We start from the raw sequence: 20,760 nt of genomic DNA, 5'->3' as shown, positions 1-20,760 counted from the left end.
AACATTCTTCGAACAGTTTCTGAAATACGTTGCTTTTAAATAACTAAAGAAAGTAGAGGTTTTTTAAAAGGAAATTCTGGCATACGGCGAACTTCGCATCAGCTGATTGTTTGCATTTTTGATATCGAGATGGAAAATTGAAATGTAAGTCCTAAGTTAACAAAGTTCCTAAGACGTGTGTAAACATTATCTACGAATGAATGACTTCACTGGTTTAGCGGCATGAAAGACCAGAGCTATTACAAAGCAAGGATATTTTGTACTGGACACTAGTATAATATGGAATATCGATACAACAAATACTGATAAATAAAAGCTCAGAACAAAATTTTACACAATAAATGGCGCTGCAAGCGAAATATTGCCAAAATGACCCAAAGTTCCCTTAAACAAATTGTGCAAAAAGACATAAGACTCACAGAAAGTAAACAATAAGACCGAATGACATCTTAAAACAGTTTTTTCCACTAAAGAATTTCTTCATTTATTGTAAATAATGCTAACTAATAATTTTGACTCTAGCCCTAATAATCTTTAAAATTTATGTACAGTTAAGCTGTGTAATAAATACGCGCATTTAGAGATAATTGCATATTCTCATTTTATTGCCACCACACAAAAAATCTTGGCAAATATTCAACCGAAACCAAAGTGTTTGCGGTGAAAGTGTTGTTTTGTGGTATTTCTCAAGGACACTACAAGGTGAGAGTTACTGCATACTAATTACATATGCAGATGGGTTGTACAGCTATTTATGTACAGTTGTGAGGCATAAAGAAGCAGTGCACCATATAGTTTTCAATTTATGAAATCTGAAAATTGAAATTAGCTACTGAACATAATTTTTTGAGATCGAATAACGCGCAAGAATTTTCTGTTTGCAAACAGTTTTGTATCCTGAGAAACTATTAAGTATTCCAATACCGAGGCATTAGAGTACGAATTGTCTAAGCAAGTAAGGAATAGAGAGACGTATGCTTGATAATAAGTTGTGTCTTCGGAATAATTCATTTAAGCGCCCATGAAAAGATTGAAATAGAAGACCCAAAATTCAAGTCTGAAATTCTTCATAGATAAAATTCTAAAAATTTAGATTTTATAACATCTATGAGAAGTAAAGCTTTGATAGAAAGCTAAGTACTCCAAATAACTTTTTCAAGCTTCAATACAAATATTATTTCTAAGAACTTACTAGTGATTAAAATTGAATTTAAAATTCAACCTTTGTTTCGCTTCTAATGATAAGTTTAAAGTCACTTAAGCAAAAGGAAGCAAATCTATTCAACTTTAATTGCAGTTTTCGTGAAATAGACTAAACGCCGGGCGTCAAATAAAGTGACTTTGTGGGAAGTTTCAACACAAAGACTAGGCTCAAGAGAAATAAGTAGTGCAAGACCTGATTATTTTAGCAGTAACAACATTTTAGTTAGCAATTTTCTGGAGGAATACGTTAGATTCTGGCAACTTAAAGCTTTATACGCTTGAAGTAATTTGCTATGCTATTTTTTGGATAATTTAGAACGGGCTTTTTAGCAGTTTTCAAGGTTTGACTGCTTTGCGCTGCTTTAAAGCGTGCTGTCAAAGCTTTTTTGATGATTGCGCTTGACTTGAAATCATTTTTTAATTTTTTAGATTATCTCATTTACTTAACTATATAGGGATTCAGCATAGAGGCGAAAAAATACCGAAATGCATGCATGAATAGCTAGAGGGCGCTGCTGCGCAGTTATATGTGTACAAGAATTTAAGAGCAATTTCCTTCAACACTTTCATTGAATCGCGAAATTATGTATACCACGTACCGTTATTTGAAATTTACAAATTCAATAAACTCGCGTTAGTGTTGTTATTTTCAAGCACACAGCTGTACATACTTATGCGCTGGTAACTACTTGACTTTAAATATTTCACATGATTACTTCATGCCACCATAAATACTTGGTCTTGGTCCCAGGCACTTTTTACCGCAAAACGCAACCGTTTGTGGAGGAATTCTTACACGTGTAAGGGCATAACGCTGCGATCGGATTTGCATAATTTTTTGGCTCAGTGCAGCAGCGTCATATACACATGCACGGGTATGACAGCCATTAGAATTTACAAGACAATATTTCAAGTGACGCGTGGCACTCGAGTTGCATTTCACTGTTGTAGTTATTGTTATTGTTTTTGTTTTTTTTTTTTGTTACACATACAATAAGTGAATTTGTATGTATGAAAGTGGTGAATAAAAATGCATGTGGGGCTGTGTGTGTATGTATGTGTGCGTGTGTGACACCAAAGTCAGCCGCAGGTAAGTTGAAAACAACAAAATAAATACAAAAACAAACGCATACACACATATTTGTTGTATAATATGGTGAAGGGTGACGCGGGCAGTTGGTGGCGCCACACACAACCTTGATTGAAGTGATTCGCAGCACAACGGAAGCTGACATTTACATTTCAGAGCATAAAAGGATATGAAATGCATTATACAAGCGAGCGAACGAGCGGCAAACAGCGCCATGATGTTGCAACTGTTCACAATGCAACTAAAGTGGTAGTGTATGTGTGTGTGTTGTCGCGAGGCGGGGAGCGAAGTGCGGCACTTCCAAGGTGCAGAGTGATTACCATTTGCGGCACAGCTTTGGGTGCGTCTAAGTTCTGATGGGCGGATGTCCACTCACACGAGCGCCTGAGAGCATGAAAGCACGTGTGGGTGAGCGGGTGAGTGACGCGCGACGGCACAGCAATGTGACAGCGCAAACAAAAAATGTAAAATAAAAGAAATGCACTCGCACAAAATCGAGCAAATAACTTTTCCAACACATATGTCACATATGCCACATATATATGTATGTATATACACATGTGAGTGTATTTTATATTTTGCAAAAAGTTATTAGTGTACTCAGCGTCAACATTTGCATCTAAACAAATTTCAGTTACGGTTATTGCTTACTTTGAAATGCTCCCAAGGTAGCATATGCACACGTTTCCACTTCTATGCCACTCTATATACCTTTATGCGTGTGTATATTTTTGTATTTACTCAAGTGCAGCTAAAATAAATACAGTTCACAAATATTTATTTTGAAAAATTTTAAATGCTGTAGTGCAGGCACAGGTTGCCTGGCTACAATTATTGTGTGGCTGTGTGGGTATATCAATATGTACTAGATGTATGTGTATATAATATATGCACATAGCATACATAATATAAATACATACATAGCATATTTTATGCACGATTTGTTTGCACCTTTTTGCATCATTCTATGCAGCAAATCAGTTTCAACGGATTATATGCAACGGGCATGACCGCCAATGTGATTTGCCCGCATATGTATGTATGTATATATGTATGCAGGTATGTTTGCTAACGGTAATTACACTTTCAACAATTGGCAGTGAAAATATTCAGAAGCATTTACATTCATATTAATGTCAAAATTTGTTTGCCCTTTATTATGTGACGATGTGCTATGCTATATGCTATTCTATGTTATTATATGTTATATTTAACGAAAATATTTTTTTAATTTTTATTATGTAATGTTGTGCTATGTTATGCTATGCTATGTTATTTTATGTTATGTTATATATTTGGCAGCAATGAAATTTTAATTACTGTAAATATTTTTTCGCTTTTTATTATATAATGTTACGCTATGTTATGTTATGCTTCAGTTAAGTTATGTTACGTTATTTTATTTAATCTTATGTTTGGTTATCTTATGTGAAATTATGTTCAGCTATATGCACCAAACATAGCGAAATATCACATACAGTGTCGAACAAAACTAAAGCGTAACGTAACATAATAATTCATTTTACACTTAAATATGACTTAAAGATTAACAATATACATCAAATAGATAGGAAAAACTAAAGCATATTACATATAGTTAAAAAACAAAAGCTTCACATCTTCGTGACACAGATTCAATTAAATTGTTTAAAAGCCCGTTAGACCTTATTAAAGAGAGTCCTTGGTTTTATAATTTTCCCGCAAAATTTTCCGATCTACAATTTCCCATCGATTCTCTATGGGATTGAGATCAGATGATTGCGCGGGCCACTACAAAACTTCTATTTTATTGGAAATAAACCAACCCTTACGCATTTGACCGTGCGCTTCAGATCGTTATAGTATTGGTAGTTCCATTTAACTGCATTTCCTTTTAAGCATATGGAAGCATAACTTACTTTATGAAATATTCTGCTGTCTTCCCAGCGAATCGAACAAACTATAGCAGATGCTCAAACAAACGGGGAGGACTTGTAGTTATGATTTACATACATTCACAATAGTAAAACTCATCTAAAATATGCAAAACAAAACTTGGTAGCACTGAAGTTAGCGGCTATACTACTTTAATGAGGTATCACCATACCCACTCGCACAGATTTAACTTGTTAACTCTATTGTTGCTTTTACATGTAAGTTTTTTGTCAAGAGAGCAGACGCGGTTAGAGAAATGACGAATCGAAGACAGCTATTATCTTGCCATACTATGCAAACTTACGTTATATTATACTTAGTTACTAATAAAACCGTTTTCGCTTATTATCACATAGTTAAGAAACATATAGACTAGTGCAGAAGCCTAGTTTATACCTGAAAGCTTTCTACTACAGAAAAATTAATTCAATTGATATGTAGTATTATGGTATATTATATTCATATCTCGAAATTTAGGTTAACCAAAAGCGCAAAATTACATATTTCAATTGTTGGAAACTTTAGAAATAAAATATACAAAAAAGATCAGCATGTAACGAGCTGAGTCGATTAAGCCATGTCCGGTTGTCCGTCTATATATACGCGAAGTTTTTGAGATATCGATCTGAAATTTTGCACACTTCCTTTTCTTCACAAGAAGCTGCTCATTTGTCGCAACCGCCGATATCGGACTACTGTAGCACATAGCTGCCATAGAAAATTAACGATCAAAATAAAGTGCTTGTATGGAAAACAACCAACAACATCATACTCAAATTGAAAACACCTCGAAATTTCGATTTCGTTGCTTTTTTTGCCAACTCACATTTTGCCGTTTTCGGTGTCAGGCGTCATACACCATTTACCCGGTGTAATTTGACGCGCTCCGCTGACAATCGCTGACCAAATGTAACACATAAGTAGCGGAGAGCACACTTACACACACACACACACGCAGAAACACTCCCACCCAACCAGCAGCGCATATTCGAATAAATTTTTCCACATTAATTATGAAAACCGCAACCGCAGCGCTGCAGCAAACCATTAAATTCATTTATTTTCATTTGAAACTGGCCGCTGCTGCTGCTGTGAGCGATGGCCACTGCCGATTCGGAATTTAATTGCTTGTAATAACTTGGCAGCGCAGGCAGAGTGGGCGTACGCCAAAATGTGTCCATGGCGTGGGCTGACGTGTGAACATAATGCGCACTCACACACACACACAAGCACATAACCATCGAAAAGCGCAAATCAGAAGCCAAAAAGTGACGGAGTGGCTGCGTGACAAGTGTTCTCTGCTCAAGCTGATGGTGGCCACCACAGCGCTGATGCGCGGTGAGTTCTCAATTAATTTTCCGCTGTTGCCGCTATTTGATGTACCGTTTGGAATTTTGCGCAAATTAAATATTATAAATTAAGATTTGAATCACAACAAATGAGGCAATAGAGAAAAACAAAAGCAAAAATCTCATTTAATCACGCTCAATTATGCTCCCTTATGCATTACTCACAAAGTACTTGAATATATAATTTGATGGGTATAATTACATTTAACACGTTAATTATTTATAAATTTTTATATATTTACTTTCTCTTCTTTGTTTTGGCTAGATCTGTGCAAAGTTACAAATATTTGTGTTAATTAGCTGTGACTACCATAAAATGCTGTTGTTGTGTACGTTGCCTACATTTTGGCGCGGTACTTAATGCAAAAATGAAATCACCAAGGTATTAATTTAGAGAGTGAAGCGATGAGCGCATTTTTGGGCATAAATAAATAAAATATTTATTACTCGAATAATTATAGCTTTTAAGTAACTGCAGAGCTATTTAGTTAAGCGATTCTTTTATATATTTTAATATAAGTAAATAATAGATTAAATAAAAGGACCATAAGAGAATGGACTGGTTTAAAATTAGGAAAATAGCATGCGTTGTGGAATTGACAATCGCAAAAAAAGCTTTACTAGGCTTTGGTTTTTACAATATTATGACAGAAGTAATATGTCAAATTTGTTAAAATTCAATAAGGATTACCAGCTTTCTCTCAAATTTCAATAGATTTTCGCTGCCAATGCAGCAATTCTTACAGTGGCGATAAGGAACATTCATCAAAATATGATCAGCCGATCGTTTATTGGCTTAAATCTACTACAAGTGAGATAATATGCGAATCCGCTCGAATATAGATTCATTTACGACAATCCAAAGCCTTTTTATCAAACTCTACCACAATACTGATACTCCGAAAGCCAGTAATTACAATATAACGATGCAGTACCGTAAGAAATATTAGTTAGGAAAATACCACAGAAACAAGCTACTTCTTAGCTATAGTCCAATCGACGCTAAAGTGGAAAAGGCGATTAGGAGCATTTTTGGGATTCTTTTTTTGGAAGAAGCATTTTATTAAAAAAAAAAAGTACAAATGTACAAAATTTGATGTACTTTAATAATCTGCCATTTATTTTGAAAAAATTTGTATACCCTTGCACCCGTAGCCGATCTCAAGAAGTACCTATGAAAAAAGCTATTTGGCGGTAAGCAAATCTTCTGCTTAAAATTAACTCATATCCAAACAGCCAAAAAAAAAATCTATGATTAAAATAGATTAGTACAGGCAATGACTGAAAGACTAGTCAAGATTTTAATTTTTGACAAAATGGCAGCTTCCAAACAAAACGTAGTTTTTTTGTGAAAAAATTTACACTTCATAGTGGCTTGAAAAATGAAAAAAATGAAATGAAATTGTTATCAAAAATCGTATTTCTTCAATCATTACCAAACAAACATATCTAAGAAGAGCTTATGGAAATTTCAAGTTGGTGGGCGTGGCCATTTCGGCGAAATGTTTCTCACCGGCTCTGAAAACATCATTTCGAGAAAAAACGTTTAAATTTTTGGGAGTCGATTATACTCATTGTTTTTACAAATACTCGCATATCTCCGAAACTATTTGCAGGGTCAACTTCAAATTTTCCGAGAATATTCTCAAATAGGTTTATATGTGAACAAAAAAAATCGATTTCTTGAAATTCACAAGTCGATATAACCGCTTAAGACTATAAGTCTCTATCTGACGTCACAATATACTATCATTAGCACCAGAAGTTAGATGGAGAATGTACTACAATGACAGCAAAGTTTTATATTGGCACATAATTAGACAACTAATTCGTTTAAATTAAATATTTTTCTCGATATTATTTGAATACGCGCTGGTGGCTACAGTGAAATAATTTAGAAACCTGCTGCGCCATCTGGAGTTGGAATATCAATTATTAAAGGTAATATTGATCACTATCAGAATAGATTTTCTTTGGGATATAATTTGAAACATTCAGTGGATTATTTAAATCTCGGAGCAGGTGGATGATCCTACGGATTAAGAGTGTTTTACCAAAGGTTGGCTGGTTTACCATGGTCCAAGACAATTAAAGACTTTAGTATATTACTAAAAATTTCTGGAAAGTTTGGAATACAAAATTAGTATAAAAGTTATCCAGCCTTTAATATGGAAAAAACAAAAAAACTTCGTTGCCAAAATGGTCATTTACGGTTATTGAAGCAAACGCTTCCAAATAAGTATAAAATTTCATTTTAATTAAATTGTTAAAATTACATAAAGTTTTTGCTCTGTATGTAGACGCTTGTCTTTCACTGTATGTACCTGCGACATCTGCAGAATTAGGCTTTAATCGAGAGATTTTAGCAGAAAACGATAAAGAATGAAATCCAATTTTATGGTTTCGATTTATATGCGATTGCCACAACAACTAAAAAAAATTAAAGTTAGCTATTGTTTGTTTTATATAACTTCCGGTGACTGGCACTAAGCAAAAACAACGCAGGAAACACAAAAGTCTAGCAGCTAGCTAACCGCATAATAACAATGCCAGAGATAACAATTTATACAAGACACAATAAAAATAATCAGGAGCATAACAAAAAATCGCTACACACACATACATACTCATACAGGCGCTACATGAGCCGTTAGCCAGCAGATGTGCGTGGAACTTATTGCAACTGTCATGGCTGACACTGATTGCTTTGGATACCAAACAAGGCAAACACATGCACGTTTATACATTGGCACATATACACACACACACACACTTGCATTGCAGTGCGATGCATTGCGTGTGGCGCTCATTTCCATAAGAAACAACAACATACGAATGTCACGCACACATACACACACATCACCTCGTACTCAGCCTCTCGTGACACAAATTGTTATTGCTATCAGCCCAAAAGCACGCTACACAAACCGCCTAATATTTTGGGTAATTTCTGTGCTGGAACAGGGCTGCACCCTTCACACTTGCAATAAGCGAATTCTAAACCGTTGCCACCGCACACACATCCATACACACCTATTGTACATACATATGTAATTCAGCAACCACAGCCCGACTGTTTCGACTGCGTTTCGGCTTCACGCAACAAAACATTCTTCGCAATTTATTGCTTTCATTCATGATTGCGGAAAATATGCCGAAATGCAAAACCAAATACATAATCCACCGTTGTATGTATGTGCGTATGAATGTAGGCATGAGTGCGTTTCGGCGAATTGCTACAATTTGAACTTTGTAGTGAAATTATAGAGGTAAGAAATATAAACTTTTTAGGGGGGAAGAACAAAAATTACAAGTGGCTGCCGAAACTGTGTGAGCGCAAAGTTCGAAATAAATTACAGCAGTCGGAACAAGAATTAATGGTCAAAAGTTTGAAGTGTACCTGAGAAATGCGTAAAGAGTCGGACTTTAGCCCTAAATTCTAATAGTTTTGCTGCAAAATATTTTAACAGTTACAGTGCCATCTGTCACCACATTAAGTGCCATGTTTTAGCGAATAAAGTAGAAAGTCATCAGTATAAAACTTGATGCAACGAATTAAAACTGGCACTTGAGCTTTTACAGCTTGGTGTGTACTAAAAATGCATGATCCCGTAATTTCGGGATTAACAACTGCAGTGCCGAAAAATTTCGGGGTTTGCATTTTTTTGATTTGACGGTAAAGTTTGTAAAACTTTGGTAGTCTACATAAAACAATAATTTTTGTCAGTCAAGATTTCGAAGAAGTGAACTGAAATGAAAATGGTTTAACAACGAGCATATACCTACATATATGCGGATATTAAGTTCAATAAAAAGTAAGACACTTTAGTTACCCGAATGTAACTATAAAATGCAAAAACTGAGTTTTTCGACGTTCATATGCAATTCTGACAGACTTCGGCCGATTCTTAACGTGTATCTCTCTCGCTCTCTCTCTCTCTCTCACTGTCTCTCTTTCTCAATGTCCCTCTGCCTCTCTCTCACTGTCTCTCTGTCACTCTCTCTCACTGTCTCTCTGTCTCTCTCTCTCACTGTCTCTCTGTCTTTCTCTAATTTATTTATTAAGTCCAAATTATTAATTGAAGAATCAGATGGAACACTTTATCTAATATAGCAGCTACATATGACAATTAATGATGATAACATCGGGAAAGTTGAAGAAAAAGTGCTTGAAAATCGTAGCGTTGGCATCAGAGAATAGCAGAATAGCTCAACAACTCTCATGGATCGACTCAATATATTTTGGTTAATAAATATTGCATATTCATATATGGTATATTAGGCATAAAAGCCACTGTATTGCTGGATCACAAGAAAGAAAAAAATATTTCAAAATCGGTACCAATATTTAGACATCTAATCCTTTCGTACTACAGTACAGCAGTTTATTTTTCACTTCACTGTACAGGACCACAATTGGATGTTAGTATCACCTATATTTGTATTAACTTAAATTTTTCGTACAATATCAAATACTTATTGACAGATATACCATATATCGTATTCAGCAAACCGGTTTGAAATTCTTATATTGGGTATATTCGGTTAGTATCGAAGCGGTTTTATACATTTTTTGCATCGCAACATATTATTACAAGAAAAGGATGCTTTCCGTATTTTAGTAATATATCTCACATATTGACCGATATTTACCGTAAAAAGTCAGCCATAGCCACATATAGTATCTGGGAACCCGATCTCGCTCATTTTCACATCGTCATATAAGAATGTTCACATAATGTTGTGCATTAAATTTGGTTAAAATTCGCCGAGAGGTTTCTGAAATATAGTATTTCACTTAAAGGTTGGTGATCGCACGTCTATTGTCAAGTTTGATGAAAGAGTATAATAATAATTCACAATACTTGCTAATATCAGAACCAATACACCATAATAGATGTGCAATTTTGGTTCTGGTTTTGGTTAAATGTAGTCTGCTGTTTGAAAATATGGTGTGTATAGCAGAAGGAATAAGAGTAGACATGGACTTAAGGGATATATAAATATATTTAGTTTGAATTTGATCGATCAGTATGGCAACTATGTATATATTATAGTGGTGCAATCCGAACAATATCTTCGGAGATTGTAGCGTTGTCTTGGACAATAAGCTATGCCAAATTTCTTGAAGATATTTGTCAAATAAAAATGACTTCTAAACAAGAATTTGATTTTGATGGAACAGTGTGTATGCTAGCTATTTGCTATAGTGGTCCAATCTGAATAATATGTTCGGAATTTGTGGGATTTCTTTGGATATAAACCAAGCCGAATCTTTTGAAAATATCTGGTTAGATAAAAAGGTTTTCTATACCAGTAATTGATTTTGATGGATCAGTTTGTATGGCAGTTATAAGCTATAGTGGTCCAATATCGATGATTGCGACAAATGAGCAGATTTTGTGGTAGAAAATTTCTGACCGATAATTCAAAAGCTAAGGGAGTAGTTCGCGTATATACCAACGAAAATGCTTAAATCGACTCCGGTAGTTACGCTGATCAGTAATATATATATATATATACTTGTATATATAGGGTATACTATTATATTCAGGGTATAAAAATTAAAACAGAGACAAGTCTGTCATCCATTAAATATCTAATTCAAGCTTAGAAATGAAACTGAGTAAACTGACCTAACACGGCAAATGAGTGCAATAATTTGAAATTGCCCTAGCTTTTTAGCCCTCAAATTCCTCTCCTCTCTGCATGCGCAAATCAGCAGATAAACTTTTCGCTGAACAAATGCTGGCGGCAATCAATTAAAAGCGACACAAATGAGCTGCTAATTCGCCGCGCCAATTGATATTTCATATCCCTGTGCAAATTTTGCAACAAAAAAAGCGCAAATAGCCGACAACCAAAGCAAACACACAAACAAAATTTCGAAAGCATATAAATATACACACATAAGGTGCTGGCATAATTCACCTGTGGCAACACTGTCAACAGCACAAGCAAACAAATAATAACAGCAATTTGTGTGTGTGTGATCCCCTAAATATACATATAAATGTATGTGTGTCCGTGTGCCTTCCTTAATGCGGCTGTGTTTGAGTGTCGCGCTCTATTTGTGATTCATTTGGGAGCAGCAGCAATTTCGGTTGCAAATTGCCTTGTTGTTGTTGCTGTTACATTTGGTTTGCTCTCCTTCGTCAAATCTTATTGCCACGTTTATTACCGTTATATCAATTGACATCTGCAGGTGTCATTCGCATTTTAAATGAATTATGATCAAAATCAGTCACTCTCTCATGACTCTTCGCTTGCTTAAGCGCATCGTTTTGGGGCGTTCTCGTTGCTTTGTTCGTTGATTTATTCACGCCGCATGCGAGCGCTTGCAACATCTGCAAATTCGCATTCGCATCGGAATACTTATTTGCAGTGCAAAAATTGTCAAAAATTGTACAAAAATATACATCGAGAATTTCAAATTTCAATGAAACATGACAATTTATTGGAGCTTTTATTTCGCATTGCATTTGCCAAAATCGCACAAATGACTTTTCGTTCATTCGAAACTTGATTAATCGCCGCGAAAATAGCAAAGTGCATCCCGATGAATGCGGGCATAATTTTCATCAATATACATTCATTGGTTTGATGTGCAAATAAATTATGGACAAAAAGCTAAGGTTATATTAATTTATAAATAAATTTTAAATATTACAGTTCTGTGCATAATAAAAGTATAATTCAAATTAAAAAAAAAAAAACAAGAAAAAACGGTTGCACCGAAGCTATAATATCCTTTACAAATACAAATGTTCTTTACAAGACTTTATTCCGATCGTTCAATTTGTATGGCAGCTATATGCTATAGTCATTCGATCTGAATAATTTTTTCGGAGATTAGATTGTTGTCCTAAATAATAATCCGTGCCAAATTTCGTGAAGATACCTCGTCAAATGAAAGAGTTTCCCATACAAGCACTTGATTCCGATTGTTCAGTTTGTATGGCAGCTATATGCTACCAAAGACCAAAGAGCAGCTTCTTAGTGGGGAAAGGACAGGTGCGAAAATTCAGATCGATAGCTTAAAAACTGGGGGACTAGTTCGTATATATACAGACATACGGACATGGCTACATCGAGTCAGTTCATCATGCTGATCGTTTATGTATATATTTTATAGGATCTCCGAAATTTCCTTCTGGATGTTGTATGTCACAGGAACCTGAAAGCTAGTATCGTTTTCTGGGGAAAAAAATTTGGAAAACATCGAATTAAATATACATCGATTACAGCAATCTTTTCGATACCATTTTTCTAATCAAATTGGTGTTTTTTTAGAAATATCCCTCAATCGTGGTGATTACATTTTCATTGCATCAAAATTTGTTTCCAGCGAGCATTATCTTGAAGTCTGAGGACATGATCATCTTTTTTGGAGGCCAGATAACAGTCGCTAAGTCGCTTTGTGGTATAAGTAGCATTATTTATTTCATCAAAAAAAATCTTAAAATTTTTTTTTATCAGATTCTTCAAAAGAATAACTTGCGTCACTTAAAATGCTAGCATCTAACATAGTATGTTATTCAATTCCGTCGGACTGTAAGTGTGTCAGTATTTGGTAGCCCATTAATGTATGAATATTAGTAATTTACCTACTTATTTACCCTTAATACTGCAAAGAATATTGCATTGTTTTGATGAAAATAAATTTTATTTATTACCATACTTGCTCTGAAATTTAAAAAGCTCTGGAGCATATAGAATGGATGATTTTTAGATATTAAAAGGTCGAAAGATTTTCCAGCGTTAGATTGACAAGTCTACAAACCTTTCGCAAGAACATACCGAAGGAACAGAGAGTAGCAAAAAATATAATCAAATTTGACTGATCTCGCAAACCGAATCGTTGAAAAAATGTTCCTGGGTTGCTATAACCTTTTCAATGTTCATGTGAAGTTTGATAATTAGTGCTTATTTGTTAGCTGTTTGCTTGCGACGTGAAAAGTTTCTGGCGATTTTTACTATGGAAAAAGAAATTTAACAACGAGTTTGCTTGAAATTTTTTGTTTCCAATGAAATGTTTTGGGTAGTCTACTTTAACACGAACACAAGTATGGCTCGACGAGACACATTTTGGTTAATGTTTTGAGTATAAAGCATGTGAATGCTAAACTCTGTACAAAGAGAACTGAGTCAAATAGCTAGGAACGTAGCTGGGAACCCTACATTCAGCAAACGCATCATAATAGCTGAAACCGAATAAAATCAAAATTCGCGTAAGGCACTGAAGGCGGATGGATCGGAGTGTTAGTATGCTTGTATTGGCTTAGGAGCCTATTTTGAAGCCGGTAACAAAGCTTTGTTTAAAAATAGGTGCATTATTTTTTTTTTGTACGTCTGGTTCGAATTTGATTAGCTGATAAAAATGGTATTTAAGAAGTCAAGAGTTTACTTAAGTATAATAAAGTTAAACATCATTATTGCATTTCCATAAGCACCAAATAAAAGAGTTGTTTTTGTTGTCAGTGTTGTTCAATGTTTAAGAAGATACATAATAAAGTTAGTTAAGAAGTTAAGAAACCTAATAAAGTTAAACGCGGAAATGTCTTTCAAACATTATACAGTAATCACATGGCGCACATATAACAGTGATCAAGTTTTCTAACAATTGCTCAGGTTTAATCTAGTCTATAAGCCAAATAAATTTAGTTCATCTGGATTATAGGGAAATATAGGCTTACAAATATCACTTGATCTCAAATGAAAGTGACATTGAATATTGAGAGAAACTCTACTAATTGCTTCCCCATTCAAACAAAAGCTCAAAAATGGCTCCACACATTACCAAACTCATCAAACCCATCAACATCAAAAATAATGAACTTAACACCACAAATCGAGGGAAAAATGTTTTTACTGTACCGCATGCATGAATCCCGAACATATTGTTTTCATTTTTTAACAGAATATAAATATTTCCGTCAAGTTAATGGAATGCATGTCGATTTTAAAGTGCGCGCAACCGGATTAACTTGTCCATATGGTAATTGAGGATGTAAATATTTTTTCAATTCGTATTTTTATTTTTAAATACTCACAATACCGCTGTTAAAGCTTTAAAAACAATATTTCACACACATTAAATAACTGTGCATTTTTAATGGTGGACAGGCATTTGTATGTATATATCTGGTTGAGGATTTAAAGGAAAGGCGAGCCCTCGCTAGACTGCCATTTCTTGTGACCCGCTATATTGCGTATATATGTACATGGTATGTACATATATTTAGGTATATGTGTATGTAGTTATATATAAAATGTATTTTCGTAGTACTATAGCTAGTTTGTGGTCAGTGAACACGCAATCCTTTTGTTCGCGCTCTTTCATGTATGCATTTGTATGTAAGTGTTTCATGCAAATTGTTGTGGATTTGTATGTAAATAAATGCATAACTCGCATATAACACCTAATTAAAAATAAGAGTAAGTTCTTAGAATTCGAACTAGTACCTGATAACTTTAAACACATAACCAGCTGACTTCGCTTCGTCAAACTTTGAAAAATGAACAAGAAAAAAATTTCACTTCGACTGCACCGAAGCTATAAAACCATTCACAGCAGCATTTTTTATAGCAACTATATACATATAACTAAATTTGAAAAGGTAAACGGCCGACGGTTTGCATTCAACGGAAAACATTTTAATAGTTTTTTCTAGCTCCATTGTTTGATATAAACAACCTTCAAAACGAATTAGGGTTAGTTTATAAGGAAAAGGGATATTACAGTTGTCCGATCTGAACAATTCGTTCGGAGATTGTACCGTTGCCTTGAGCAATAATATATTTCAAATTTGGCGAAGATATCTTGTCAAATAAAAGTCATTTCCACACAAAAACCTGATTTTGATTAATCAGTTTTTATGGCAGCAATATGCTATGGGGAACTGATGTCAAAAATTTATTCGGAGATTATAATGTTGCCTTGGAAAAGAATCTATGCCGAATTTCGTGAAGATATCTTGTCACATAAAAAAGTTTTCCATATAAGAACTTGATTTTGGTCGTTCAGTTTGTATAGCAAATATATGTTATAGTGGTCCAATATCGGCGATTCCGACCAATAAGTAATTTATTTGAGAGAGTGTGTGCGTGTGCAAAATTTCATATCGATATCTCAAAAAGTGTGGAACAACTGATTTAATATGGGTTAATCACACGTCAAATTTCTTTCTAAACCAGTATTACTTTATTACTTTAAAACTAAATAGGTTCCGACCAGGATTCAAGTAGTCGATTGTTTTCATTTCTATATAAATCCATCGATTAATAAAAAAGTGAGGTTAGCCGGGTGTTGAAACACCAATTGGTGCAATCAATTGTTTTAATACTAATATTATCTACGCATAACAAGTAAATGAACAATTTTGTCCTTCAGTGTATATACAAATGTATATTTCTCTCCACTCAGCTAGTAAAGCACGATGTGTCGTCGAACCGCCTATTTGTGTCCGATATGCTTAATACGTGTAAATATCTGTGCAAAGTAAGCATTGATCAACGTCCGTCGTTCCGACTGTGTTTGACCGTTGTGCGAATTTATTATTCAATATTTGTTTGTGTTATTTATAGCACCGACAGAAATCGAAGATAATACGAGTATAGCAGCGAATGGCATGTTGAGCTATTAAAAGCATCAACACAACAAAAATCAACAAACACACATACATAGACACAAATGACTATGATCACACGAGCATTAAGGTTAATTAGTATTTTGCGGACGACAGCAAGGACAATAACTAACTGTATATGTATATACATAGGTGTATATACAAGTATATGTACGCTTAGAATTTGCTTGTAGTATAGCGACGGCATAATAACTTTTGAAATGCCATCAAAAGCTCTGAGGATTATCTGGTTGAATAATGTTTGTTGTGTTCAATGAACGGAAATGATTCTTTGAAACGATTGGATTTTATTATTATACACGAGAACACACATACATAAAGGCTGCGCTAGTCATCAGCATTGCTCACACTAACCCACGGTGCTGGCAAGGTTCTGAAACACTTTGTTTGATGAAAAAGTGCTTATGCTGTGGTCTTTAAGAGATTTGTTTGCTCAAAAATATGAAACCCAACTTTATTCATTCATCAGTTCTTCATTTAGCTGACCACAATAAAGCTTAAAAGCTGCTTTGACTCTTGTCAATATATGTTTGTGAGTGTGTGGAAAATTGTGGCTTAAATGTCGCACAATTTTAATATCAACTTACCGACTTTTGTAAGTAACAAACAATAACAGACAGTTTCTTAATTAACCGCCGTAACAAATCAAAGTTGTCAGCTTATCCATCAGTAATGATGGATATGAAGATGTCATTAATGTATGTTTTATACGAGTATGTAATGAGACAGGATTAAATGATTTGTGGATTTTGCTTTTTTACTTTTGATGAAATCAATCACGTTCTTTAATTCTCGGCCATTCATTAACATCAGATGAGACAATAACCGTCTTCGTATCTCCCTTCTGTGCTCGTTCCGCTTGGTACCTGCTCGATTGTTCAAAAATGTAAATTCAGTTGAATTCAGTACAAGTGAGATATGAATACCTCAAGTAAGTAGTATAACTGCATATTATTCTATTTATATATACCAATCTATTATATTTAAAGAGTTGTTTGTTCGATTCGCAACTCTCGTAGATTTAATGAATCGAGGGCAGCTAACAAATCCTTCCAAAATTCATAATTAAGTTAATAACAAAATCATGCTTCAGATTTTCTTTAAAATTTCAACATTTATATTTCAATATAAATTCAGAGAAACCTAATTTTTAAAGAGCTTTCCCCATAATTTTCAATTTCAATACAATTTGACTCAAATCATATTATCATTTGCTAAAAAAAAGTAAACAACTTAACAAAATTTTTGCAGCAGGTGGCGCTGTTGTCGAGATGCATCAAAAAGGATCGTATTCAGGAGAGTTACGCGAGCGAAAATATTTTCTACAAAAATTTAAGTCAGTAAATTCAATAGAGCCGAGTTAGAGATAACAAGAGCGAATTTAATTTCTCTTAAAAGCTTTTAAACTCAAAGTAAGCTTTAGTATTTTATAACTTCCGAACTTTTAAACCGCACCAATCAGTATGCTGGGTGAAAAATTGTTGAGGCTATATATTTAGATGGTCGATTTTCTTTAGGGATCGAGTTTCTCAACAAACTGCCTTGTTGTTTCTAAGAAAGTTAGCTAGAAGTTCGTTTTAAACTTCATTTAAGAAGCTAACGTATTTTTTTCATATTTATTGTGAGAGAAATGTACTTAAAGCATAAATTATAAGTGTTAATTTACATCTTCGAACACATATTTTAGATTTTTACTCTGATATTCTATAACTATTTTCGGGAAGAAATAAAAGACTCTTTAAAACCTTAAAAAATTATTAGAATAAATTGTCTATCATTGGAGAAATAACTAGTTTATCACAACTTTGAATATTATCTTTTAAATTTTTTAAGCCTGATCATAATATTCTCGCTCTCTCACGCCTCTCATTATAAGCTGGATAGAAGCTTTTATACCAAGGAGGATCTCCTGCATAAAGTTCATGTTGGAACAAGTGAAATTATTTTTCTTTGAAAAATATTTTAAATTCTTCGAAATGTATTCTACTTAAAATATTTTTTTTTACGATTTCGAATTTTATACTCCTTGAAAACGTCGTAATGTGTTCACAGAAATTGCTTTTTGACGCCAGTGATGCTAAATAGCTTTTCAATTTACTATATTTATGAAAGTATTTTAAAAGGATATACAAAACCATTGAAGTAAAAATAGCTACATTAAACTAGATTGAAGAAGAAGCCAATTCGCGAGAGCTGCGTGGTAAGCGCGCGTGTTTAGTATATCAAAAATACATTGAAAGCGGAAAGAGAAGCAAGAGAAATTTATAAAAAAAAAAAAAAATACAACTAATCCGTGAGAGAACTAACATATTTCAACGTGGAAGATTTAGTACACGCGGAGGTGTTGCAATCAATTTATATAAAAAAATACGCAAAGCAACGAAAGCGTGAAAACCAAATGACGGTAAAAAAAACGGTAAAAATGCGATGCGCAAGTATTGATCGAAATGCAGAGCTGAGACACCCACACGCGCTCCAGCCAAAAACACAGTCACAGATACAGGCAACGAAAGCGCTAAAAAATTCGTTGCATGCGAAAATTTTTTTTGGCAACGCACCACAGCCAACACAACCCTGCCGAACCCTGCCCCAAACCTTTCGAGCTGCGCGCCACTTCAAATGCAATGATGCAGATTTCATTAAAATTGAAACATTTGAAACGCTAACGACACAAACGAGAACGCGCAAAAAATTAAGTGCTTATAGAGAGAGAGCGCAAAATGCAATGAAATAAATAAAAAATATCTATATACATATATTTATTCGCCACACTCACCTCAACGGATATAGTGAATAACGGTGCATGCACCGGCCCGGTTTGCGACTCCAGCTTATAGACCAAGCCATGACGCAGCTCATTCAGCATGGCGACGGTGTTCTTCGGTTGCGGTATGCGCTCCTTGCCCGTGCGTGGCTTCTTCTTCGGCAACACTAACAACAAAAAAGGGGAAAACAGCGATAAAAAAACAACATATTTAAATGCATAATAAATACTTAAAAATGGAAATGCATGGCATACAAAAGCAAATTAATTACCCCAAAAGCGGAAGCACTTGAAAGCATCACTGCCAACAACAAGACTACAACAAAAATGGCAATTGTGGCTGTCAGCAACTTTATGCAACTTTATGCAACTCATACTGCCAGCAAGTCAGCCAAACAGCTAGCTAGTCAAGCAGCAAGCAGCTGGCGACCGACAGCCAGCTAGTTAGTTAGCTAGTTTAAAGTCATGACGGAAACGAGAAAACTTCCGCTCCAATACAGTTATATTGTAGTGCACTTACCCGGATACTTTGAGCCCTCATAGCGACGCTTCGACGGTGACTTGCGACTGTAACCATTCATATTTGGATGATCTGGTGTTGGTAGTAGTAAAGGCTGTGCGGCGGAGAGCATGCATTTGAAGAGAAGAGAAAAATTGAGTTCAATTAAATTTGATTTCGTGCTATTGATAAATATCTAGTTATGTATAGTGGCATACAATACAAACATACAGACATAGATACATACATACAGACAGTATAATCAAGCGAACTAGGTGACACATTAGATTTTACACTTATTAGTATACTACTGAGGCTTTTGGCATATTTGGTTGCTTTTGCACAGTTAGTTATGAGTACATATAGACAAACAAACATTCGGTTATACATATATACAAGTACACTTATGTAACAATTAGTTTAATTAAATGCGCATATTGCCGGGGCTTTTTAAGGGTTAGATTTGAACTAGTATTTGATGTAGCAGAAAAATTGCAACAATATATATATTAATGAAAAAAAATTGCAACAATATATTAAACAAAAAAATTGCTAAAATTAATTTAAAAAAAAAATAAAAGTATATAGTAAAACTAAATATAAAAAAATATATATAAAAATTAATAAAAATAAAAAATCAAGTGACATAAACATAAAATAACAACAATAGTTAAATTAAAAAAGTTAAGTTAAGAATAAACATGATTCAAACATTTTTTAACAAATTTAATTTCAAACTATAAAAATTTAAAAAGAATTTATTTTACTGTATTTAATTAAGCAAAGAAATTTTCTACCCTGAACAGCTTATAATAGGTTTACTACGAAGTTTGTAACACTCAAAAGGAAATGTGGGAGACCGTATAAATAACCATGGAATGCTATACAAATACATACACCGAACCAGTCCCTCCATTTTTGAGATATCAATCTGAAATTTTGCGCACGTCTTTTTCTCTCAAATACATGTCCTTTTATGGAAAACTGTTTTATTTGACAAATTATCTTTACGCAATTCGGCATGTGTTATTGTCTAAGGAAATTGCAGAAAAAATGAAATTCTATGGAAAAAATGCAATCTACGAAGAAATTCTTCATCGTATTCCTATAGCAAATAGCTGGCATACAAACCGAATGATCGGAAACAAGTGCTTGCATAGAAAACTTTTTCATTTGACGAGATATCTTCATGAAATTCGGCATGTTTTATTGCCAAAATCAACGGCACAATATTCTAAGAAATTGTTGGGTTCGGACCACTACAGCATACAGCTGCCACCTAAACTGAGCGA

The 20,760-nt window shown here is 34.3% G+C and overlaps 1 protein-coding gene across 4 annotated transcripts in view; it reads right to left on the bottom strand.

The window, feature by feature from the left end:
• The window catches only part of Adar (Adenosine deaminase acting on RNA), a 129,486-nt gene that overhangs the window by 57,186 nt on the left and 51,540 nt on the right, over positions 1 to 20,760 (bottom strand). For all 4 annotated transcript variants that reach the window (XM_036368658.2, XM_036368656.2, XM_036368655.2 and 1 more), the window contains 2 exons: positions 19,490 to 19,583; positions 18,982 to 19,136 (listed from right to left, as the gene is read on the bottom strand). In XM_036368658.2, coding sequence (XP_036224551.1) covers positions 18,982 to 19,136; positions 19,490 to 19,550 — 216 coding nt within the window. In that variant the 5' untranslated portion in view covers positions 19,551 to 19,583. The remainder of the gene's footprint in view (positions 1 to 18,981; positions 19,137 to 19,489; positions 19,584 to 20,760) is intronic.

Source organism: Bactrocera oleae, chromosome 5 (genome assembly GCF_042242935.1).
Source record: "Bactrocera oleae isolate idBacOlea1 chromosome 5, idBacOlea1, whole genome shotgun sequence".
NCBI lineage: Eukaryota > Metazoa > Arthropoda > Insecta > Diptera > Tephritidae > Bactrocera > Bactrocera oleae.
Note: the sequence above shows the minus strand (reverse complement) of the source record. Positions and strands in the feature narration are given on the sequence as shown.